This window comes from Cystoisospora suis, assembly GCF_002600585.1.
Source record: "Cystoisospora suis strain Wien I chromosome Unknown contig_2418, whole genome shotgun sequence".
NCBI classification, from domain to species: Eukaryota; Apicomplexa; class Conoidasida; order Eucoccidiorida; family Sarcocystidae; genus Cystoisospora; species Cystoisospora suis.
This window is the reverse complement of record NW_027155217.1, coordinates 43,059-52,386: the sequence shown is the minus strand read 5'-3', so window position 1 is coordinate 52,386 and position 9,328 is coordinate 43,059. Positions and strand designations below refer to the sequence as shown.

The 9,328-nt window shown below is 47.4% G+C and overlaps 2 protein-coding genes across 2 annotated transcripts; one reads left to right on the top strand and one right to left on the bottom strand.

The window, feature by feature from the left end:
* Positions 1–3: 3 nt before the first annotated feature.
* CSUI_005050 (srs domain-containing protein) lies at positions 4–2,170 on the top strand. Its single transcript, XM_068065230.1, has one exon. The coding sequence runs from the start codon at positions 540–542 to the stop codon at positions 1,629–1,631; it is 1,092 nt and encodes a 363-aa protein (XP_067922801.1). The 5' UTR covers positions 4–539; the 3' UTR covers positions 1,632–2,170.
* Positions 2,171–3,147: 977 nt separating this feature from the next.
* Positions 3,148–7,976, bottom strand: CSUI_005049 (co-chaperone protein). The gene is made up of 5 exons (XM_068065229.1): positions 6,769–7,976; positions 6,134–6,265; positions 5,077–5,340; positions 4,387–4,449; positions 3,148–3,839 (listed from the first exon to the last, which is right to left on the bottom strand). The coding sequence occupies exons 1-5, from the start codon at positions 7,849–7,851 to the stop codon at positions 3,711–3,713; spliced, it is 1,671 nt and encodes a 556-aa protein (XP_067922800.1). The 5' UTR covers positions 7,852–7,976; the 3' UTR covers positions 3,148–3,710.
* Between the last annotated feature and the right edge of the window lie 1,352 nt (positions 7,977–9,328).

The following is a 9,328-nucleotide window of genomic DNA, read 5'->3' as shown; positions in this document are numbered from 1 at the left end:
GTTGTGCAGCGGGCACTACAGTAGGCTACAGACCGCGTCTCCGTTTCAGAAACAGTACATGTAGCCACGGCGGTAGAGAAGCGAGGACAAAGACCTCTCAGCGTTTCCCGCTCCCACCACTCACGAGGGTCTTCTCGAATTGACAGCTGAGGGAGGGATGATCAGCTGTTTCACGTACGGGTTACATCTGCCATGGTGTCCACTCACCTGGTAGCCGTGCCGTCGGGGGGGTGGCTGAGCGAACAATCGAGCAAAACGGGTGGTCAGTTGCTACATTCACCTAAACATTCTTACGGGTCAACCAACACTCGTGATTGTGGGGTTCCGTGTCGTAGTCCGGATGGAGGATCCGGGAAGCTCTTGATCTTCTTCAAACTGCCATAACGGACCAAGGACCGACGGATCCCGACCCACCCTCTGTGCTAACCGTATTCTGTATTCTATTCGCTGGGCAGTTTTGTTTCGTGTTTCAGTTGTGGCTGACTACATAGAAGTCAGTTCCCGCGTTTATTTGCTGCAGAGCGGTTTTTATAGTTTCGATGTCGGGCTCCGTTACTGCACCGGCCCCTGACGGAGGTATTTGTTTTTTCTTTAGGACAAAGAAGTCTCCATTTCTGCACGAGAAATTGAATGGCTTTCCTGCTTTCTTCGGTCTGCTGGCAGCGCTCATCTTTTTGTCGCGGCTGACAGGATGCGTGCTTGGGTCTGATAGCGTAAACGAACCAGCGAAGTCTTCGAAAGTAACAGGGCAAGTAGCGACGTGCGCCGCCCCAGCAGCAGCATCGCCGTCACCTGCGATGCTGGCAGGAAATATGTCTCAAGCGGATCCCACTTTTGAACTCGTGTGCCAAGGAGGGGAAGCTGTCCCCATCGATCTAGCGAAAGTCTGCAGGCAGAGCACAACCAGCCGACCGCAGAACAAAGGCACGCCGTTGTCCGAATGCCGGACCCACAGTGGGGCGACGCAGTACCGTCTAGCGGATATTTTGTTGTCAGGAGCTAAAGCTGCATGGAAGTCTGTGCCGGCGCCAGTCGGTGAACCACGGAAGTTTCAGTTGGCAATCCCGAAAGACGAGTTTCCTGTGGTGGACGAGAAGTTTTTTGTAGGATGTATGCAGCCTGAAAAGCCTGAGTCGTCGTGCCAGGTCAACATAACTGTGAGCGCTAGAACGTCCGAAGTGTCAGCTGACAATGTTGTGACATGCGCATATGGAAAGGACAGCAACAAGAGTCCGGTCGATGTCAACCTGACAACAAAGAAGAATTCCTTCACCCTTGAGTGCAGGTCCGACGTGGTTCCGGCAGACTACAAACAGCTTTATTGCTCAGGAAGCAGTGTCGACGAGTGCAGCCCCAAAAAGCTGACATCCCTTCTTCCAAGAGCTGAACCATCATGGTGGAAAACGGTTGATTCACTGCACACCGTGAAGCTCACTGAAGACAAATTTCCATCAGCGGATACGGTTTTCCTTATGGGCTGTCAGAAGCCCGCCAAGGGGGGAGTGACGGCTTGTAGCGTCAAGGTTACAATCAAAGCACCTACCACGTCGGGTGTTGAAAGAGATTCTTATTCTCTTCGAGTCGTTTACGGGGTAATTCTTGTTGCAGGCAGCCTGCTTGCATCAATATGAAGACCCTTTTCAGTTTTATTTACAGCTGGACCCGCAGGACACCTCCTTCTCCGGTGGCTCACTTGGGATTGTATCCCTCCCCCGCCTGCACAACTTGAAACGTGTGCGTGTATGGGACCTCCCCCATAGGAGCTGGCGAACACAAGCTTTGGCGATGCGACCAAAATATCTCGCTACCTATCTTCCGCCGATTTCGGAAAAGAGAAAAAGCACATTTGGGTCGCTCTCAGCGTCCTTCTGCATCTGTGCCAGAGTGAATAGCGAGACAATGCTATGTGTTGATGTGTTTCGGCCCGTCCCCCAGGCCCTACTCCAGCAGGGACGGCATTCAACAATCCCGTGGAAGTAGAAAGACAATTAGATAGCGCTTTTGAAGTGGCAACAGAATTCCATCAGTTTATCTCGAGGGGTGACACCTTTATGAACTGCCCACATGATCAGGGTTTCAGTGAGGCTCTTTGAGCTGTCAAGAGTATGTGAGAAACCCCAGTTGATACTACGGCTCGTTAGCCGTGGGAGATTCTTGTAAGCTGTCAGCAAAGGCATCAGCCACGTACCGTCAAACTCTGGTCTGCTGAAGTTCGACCTGAAGTTGAACCGTGACGGCCAAGAGAGGCACGAATCGCTCGTCTCATTCAGGAGACAAGAATTTCCGAACACCTTCCAAATGCGAATGTTGTGCCGAAAATTCTGACAGACCTCCCGGTGCAGCGGAATGACCAAACCCAGAGTTCGGCCACTCCCCCTCCCTTTCCTATCTTTTACCATGCACGGAAACTACAGTCGACGATACCACCGTTTTCGGAGTTTGTACGCGGTGGCCTTGAGACAGCCCCTTAGCGAAAGTGCTGAACCTCTGTTCTACGAATACCAGCTGAAGATTCAGCTGTCCATGCTAGACCTCGATGTCTCCACTTTCCACGCGGGCCGCCTGCTGCCTCCCTTCGCTGGCTTACTGCGAGCCCCTCTACTTGTCTACCTGTTTGAGAGACACGCGCCCCCCCATACAAGAGACACTTCCATGTGAACGTAAGCGCTTGCCGTCCGGGAGTGCATGAAAGAGTCTGTATCTCACGCTTGACAGAGGGTGTGCGAGTGACGAGACGACACAGGAACTACGGCAGCTCGCCTTGCGTGCAGGCGGGTCGTCACTGTTGTGCCGAAGTGCTTCCACTGGTTTCCTATGTGTAGGGTTATTCTACCCGCCTGTCATGTATCTGCCTGACACGCGGTCCTTCTGAGTGACCTCCTTCCTGGGTGCAGAAAGACATCTCCAGGTTCATCGTTTTCTTTTCATGGGGACTGGTGCGACGCTCAAAAAGATTCTCCATGTTCTTTCGAAGTAATCGACAGGAAGAAAAAAAGGACGTACTGCTCGGAGACTAGAAAGACCGGAAAAAATGACGCCATAACGAACAACAACAGATAGGAGTAAAAGATGAAGAAGTTTCACGAGTTTCTCGTACTTTCCTCTCTCATTTTCAAGAAAGAAAAGAAATACTGAACATTTTCACACAGCGTCCGGTAAAATTTCCTCTTTCGGTGTTCACTGACACCCGACAGCTTTCTTCTGTCATTCCCTCCATCCTGGCTGTGGGGGGCGTGTTTGTTTTCAGAGAAACGGACTGGATGAATACAAAAGATAACCAATCCATACGCTTCTAAGGACACGGCCGATTCTATGAAGTTCTATCTCACTGACACACACCGGAATTTCAGAAGCCCAGGAGATATGGGCAGTTTCGAAGACACGGAAGGGTGTTTCTTTTCTAAAGCTGTCTCTCTCTCTGTCGCTGCCTACTACGCCTCCAGCATGTACACCTCTTCTCCTTTTTGGTCATCGTCAAACAGACCGTACGTCAGTCCATACGATGGAAGTAAGAATACCGAAACCAAGAAAAACGAAAAACGAATGAAGTGAGACAGATGAACAGCAAGAGGTGAATGACTTTCGTTTTCTCTCTCGGTAACTCTTCGTCTTGCTTAATCTTGTTCAGACCGCCTAATGTACACAAGAGAAAAGGCTTACGAAAAGGAGACACAAGGAAAGCTATGGTGCTATCAATGACTTTCTATAATCTAGTTGTTATTACTACAATTGGAGCTTCCAGTTGCCGCGCCCTTCGCGACGCCTACCTTGGCGGCTCGGAGCACTCGGTCTTTGATTTTGTAACCTCTCTGAATGACCTGCGCGACTTCTCCTTTCTCCTGAGAAGAAATAAAGACCGAGGAAATGTGAAGATGATGACACACAGAGAGAACGGAACGGGAAGCGCGAACTCAAAAACAAAGAGAACTCTGTTTCTCTCCTTCTCAGTAACGTAACAAGAAATAGAAAGTAGATCAAACTCTCTGTAGATATATCATATATATGAGTCAGTACACCTAGATGAATGCAGAAGGGCCGTAGGGAAAGATATACATAGATAGCATACAGAGGAATCGATAAATACATAGATATTCACAGAAGCAGATACAGGTAGACCAGCCGGACATTTGAATCTGTTTTAGATTAGATGTACACGATGACAACGGCAAGAGTATCTACTTCAGACACAACTTGCACAACGAAGAAAACCACCTGTAAAGACGCATGATTAATCAATAGTTCTCTATACTCCCAGCACCACAGGAAAAGAAGCAACAAAAGAGCATCGACGATGATAGCGACTCATACCCTGAAGACGGTTTGGAAGAGCTTTTCCGTTATGAATGAGGTGGCATGAAAGAGAGAGAAACACCTCTTTCCACTTACTTTTGTAGGATGTTCAAGCTCGAAGAGAGCTTCATGAAGTGCAGGATTGAATCTCTCGCCCATCTGCATCGGAACAAAATACATCAAACATTCTGTAAGCAGTCACACCTTTTTTCTTCCTCGCGAACATATATATACCCGTGAACATCTAGGTACATACATACATATGTATACACAATACATATGTGCATATAAGCATATACCCTCTATGCCTTACCATCTGTCACTCTTTCCCGTTCTCTCTACTAGGAGATAGGCGTGATATAGAGATCGACACACACTGTGCATGCAGTCTTTCTGTTATTGTTTATCTATGCATCCCTGTCTGTCTATACACCGAGATACTCCCATGTAAACGCTTCCCCTGTCTTCCACAGACACTCCAGACTTCGCCTTCGACCGTACACTCATAATGCATACAGGCGCGTGGTGAACTCCCGCAATACCATATATATATATATATATATATATATAGACAGAAAGGCAGACGGAGGGAGAGATCTTTACTATTCAGTATCAATGTATGGCTTTGTAACTCCTTTACATACATAGTCCCTGGAGGGACTTTCTAGCCTCCTATCCGGTAGTACACGTTATTGCAAGTCAACCCGGTGCATGCAAACATAGCTGCACGTCCCATTATACACACACAAGGGCTTTTCTTGTTGAAGGAATGCCTGACTAACTCACCGGATCGAATTGTTTCACACCAAAGCGGTCTAGAGTTTTATGAAGGAGAGTTTCTGTCATCTTCACGCCATCGTAGATTTGCTGGATATGCTCGAGCGTCAGATTCTGCTGTCCTCCCGTCTTTGCATCTTCTCCAGCCTCTCCTTCTTTTTGATACCGATCAAGCACATCTTGTAAAGAGTTCGTTGCATAGGCAAGAGAATCGGCGACATCCAAGACTGCCTTGGCGAAGTCGCCCACCGCGTACTCCTTCATAGAGCTCATCTGTATATACACCCGAGCCAAGACATCCTGATCTTCCTAAACAGATATCTCCTTCTCTCCACAAGGCTCAGACGCAAAGGTCTACAGAGAGCTACCCTTCCATCTGGCAGATGGGTGTACGTGCATCTAAGAGACTAAAATACATAGACTTATAGTGTACGCGTGGAAGACAGAAAAGCTAGAGACATGGGTGACGAAAGCACAACAAAATCAAGAGATTCTTTCTATCGCCTGCGAGAAAAAAGTAGCTCTATACACAACACACAATGCTCCTGAGAGGCATCCATCACTTTTATTTACCTATAGATCTATACAACCTAAGAGACGTGGACAGTACGCAAGCAACTATGTATACGCCTACGTAATCACGTCGTGTGCTTTCAGTTCAAGAAGAGGTTCTCTTGAAGCTTCTGACGAAACCTTTAGAAAATTCATCCCACGTACGTATAGCTTCATGCACGCCTACAGAAGCAACTCGAGGCCCCCCCTACTTCTTCAGCATAGACACCTACCTACCTATCTATACATATATTCCTTTCTTCACAAGCAACTAGACAGATATGTAACCCTTGAAGGATACCGAGAGCCCACTGCAGAAAGGGGCTCCATGCATAAACAGATAGACAACTGCCACGTACACGCAGACCAAATCGATCTATAGTTCAGAGCTATGTATCTACAGTTCTGTATGGGTAATACAGATGTATTCTGTGTGTAGAAGAGAGAACGAAGGGAAGACAGACAAAGAAAGAAGACGACACAAGGGGATGTCCTTGGGGTGAGGAAGCTTTACCTCCTTTTGATGTCTCATGCGAGCATTCTCCATGTCTGCGAGAGCTCTGAGAGCCTTATCTTTCATTTCCTTCGCTTTCTTTTTATGCTCTTCCACTTCCTCCATGCACAGGATATACTTCTCTTCTAAGGCCTGGAGACACGACGAAGTACACAAAGAACGGACCAACATGCAAATCGACTCCTCTCACCGTCCGTCCTGAATCTCTGCATACACCACAGCTCTACGGAAAAGATACACTTCAATGTCGACTGAGAGATACACAGATGACAGATAGACTGATAGTTAAAGACCTGTTCATGTAGCCGTCTTCGAAGGAGAGAGGCAGATAACAAGACAGGCAGAGCGATAAGGACACATGAAGATACATGCAGAAAGAAAAACATATCTGCATACGGCTTCCATACATAAAAGATGAGTTCATCATCGTAAGGTTGGAACGAAGAAGTTCTCCTCCGAGTTGGCTGTGTTACGGAAGAAGACAGCAGATCTCCCTCGAGAAGGTAGGAGAGATCTTGTCTCCCTCCTACATCCATTTGCCGATGAGTAAAGAGAAGCTAGTATGATTGAAGAAGAATCTTGGTGAATCTAGAGAGGTAAAAAGAGCGAAAAGACGAAGACAATAGAGAACCTACTTTGTAAGCCTGATCGTCTTTGCCATTGGAGGATACCTCTCCTTTCTCTCTTGGGGTGCTGCGTAGTTCGTCACCGGGCTGTCTTTGTTCTCCTCCATGGGTAGATGAAGAAGATCCCTTCTGTCGGCTAACAGGAGATCCCTCGTCTTCTCCCTCATTTTCAACGGAACTTGGCACTTCACTTCCTCCTTGTCTATCTGGGGTGGGTGCCCTGCCTCCTCCTTCGTTGTCTTTGCTCGGTGACTGCTGGTGAGACGTCGAGAGATATCGATTCTTCGAGAGAGTTGAAAGGACGTTTCGAGAAGAGAGAAGACTCTGCGGTGAAGTAAGAGAAGAAGAAAAGAGAGAAGAAGAAAGAGAGGACAGTGCACGACGATCTGGAGAATAAGAAGAATGAGATGACGATGGTGGGATAGATACACATGCGGATGAAGCAGGGAACAAAGAAGATGAAGAAGAAAGGGAACCCGGGAGACGACGAGAGGATGGGAAGAGAGGAGAAGAACGAGAAGAAGAACAAGAATAGCGATGGAAAGATGGAGAGGACGAAGAAATCCGTCGCATCGTCGATGTCGACGCGCTGAAACAAAAAGATGAAGATGCCATCATTGCCATCGTGACGAACGGAAAGGAGGGCAGGAGGGCCAAGGAGAGAGTGAGTTTTTCTTTCGAAGAGAAAGAAAGGAAGGAAAAGAGAAAAGAATTCAGAATGGAAAGATGGATTCGAAGGACACGGGAAGAGTAACAAGGAGAAAGAAGGTGAATGGAGAAACAGGGAGAGGGCTCAAAACAAATCCGAGGAAGGCTTTCGCAGTGAAATGGATAATGAGTGGCAAGAAAATGAAAAGAGGAAAGCGACTCACTAAACAAAGGAAGAAGAAAGGAGAAAAGAAGATGAGGAGACACCTTTGCCGCAGATTTTCCTGACGCTTTTCCCTGTGTCCCCCATCGGATACCACCCGATACACCGGAAGCGTTCCTTACAGAGACTTTTTTGAAAAAATCGCGATTGTCTCGGCCTGACAACGTTTCGTAGTGGAAAAGATTTGCTTCACCATAGCCAGGATTCCTTCTTTCTTTCATTTGTGTCCCTCATAGCATCTGGGAAGAAGAGAAAGAGAGAAACGATTCATCCCGGCGAAAAGAGAAACCGAGAAAACACCACGCACACACACAAACCACACATGCATGAGTTCTGTCGCTCGTCCTCTCTCTTTTTTACAAAAAGAATTTTTATTAATTAAATTATTAGTAAAAAAGTATAAATTATTTAATAAATTGGACCCGCTCGTTCTGACTCTGTCGATTGCCATTTGAATGGAAATCGATGAAGCCATCAATCGACAGTCGACCGATTGCCAGGAGAGCCAAGGAAAGAAGAAAACTCTAGGCTTGCAGAAACATCTAGAACGGAGAAACGTTTTTTCCTTCTTTTGGAAAACTCTGCTCCTTAGAGGACCCGGTTTCCGCAAGATACACGTCATCCGTGAAGTTTTGGGTGGTCATACGGTGGATCAGGAGGCGCGCTCTTTGGCGTTAGGCACTCAGTGAAGTTCCACTTGCGTGACTTGTTGGCCGGAAACAGTCGACCCACTCCTGTCCTTCAAACGCACGTTTTATCTTTCAGCAACCATCATAGAGTAACGAGGCGCTACTCTTCGGGAACAGCCCCTTCGCCCTCTCTGAGGGGAGGTGGGCCTGACAGGGAAATCTTCATATTCAGCATTGTCTAGTAGAAGAAACACTGACGGCGTCTATTCCTACCGATGGGCATGGCAAAAAAGATAGACAAGAATGTCATTCGGGTAAACAGAACGACATTGTAGGAGAGAGATGCTTGCCTGGGTATTGAACTAAATGCAATTAGCCAAACGTACGTGTGTAAACGGACGGATAAGAATTGTAGAGGAGTGTAGCCTCATGCCCCAAGGCCCATTGCACCCCCAGGTGCACATTCGTAGTGAACGGCTCGCCTCACATTTAGAGACTTGTCGCTTGCTGCTCTCACCTCAAGTGGAGGGGACTTACAAAGGGTCAAAAATCTCATTCTTTCTTGAACAGACGTCCTGCTCTCTCCTCCTACCTTTTTTCTACTCTCGGGAGTCTTCTTTCTCTCACTTCCATTTCCCTTCTTGTACTGCCTCGCTAGGCTATACGAACCTCTCTCGCTGGTTGCCGAAGAAGAGACACCGAAAACATCTCTTTCAAGGAAATTCCTCTTTCTTTCTTGTCAGGTATGCAAACTGTAACTGGCGTCTTGTGCTTTTCCCTCCTGTAGATCATCCTAGACAATTCTGAGATTCCGTCATAATCTCTCCTTTTCCTTTCCCTTGTACAGCATAAACAAGTGTCGAGACAGTTATCCATTCCCCTCAAGCCAAAGACGGTACGAGGGGGAGAAGTTTGTTGCACTTCTCTTTCGTCCAGCTCTTCTCTCTTCATACAGTCCCATGGGGAGACACCCTCTGCGAAGAAAGGAAAAAAACTTATCTCCTCCTGTATCCTGTGTCTGTCTACTCTTACAACCGACGATGCCTCTCTAATGAAAGAATCGAGGAAT

What these genes read in the sequence shown, in the direction of transcription:
- CSUI_005050 (XM_068065230.1), top strand. Translation starts at nt 540, where the DNA reads ATGTCGGGCTCCGTTACTGCACCGGCCCCTGACGGAGGTATTTGTTTT.
- CSUI_005049 (XM_068065229.1), bottom strand. Translation starts at nt 7,851, where the DNA reads ATGAAAGAAAGAAGGAATCCTGGCTATGGTGAAGCAAATCTTTTCCAC. An exon ending in AAGACGATCAGGCTTACAAA is followed by an intron (nt 6,266 to 6,768) that starts GTAGGTTCTCTA and finishes TCGTGTCTCCAG; the next exon opens with GCCTTAGAAGAGAAGTATAT. An exon ending in GTGTGAAACAATTCGATCCG is followed by an intron (nt 4,450 to 5,076) that starts GTGAGTTAGTCA and finishes GTTCCGATGCAG; the next exon opens with ATGGGCGAGAGATTCAATCC.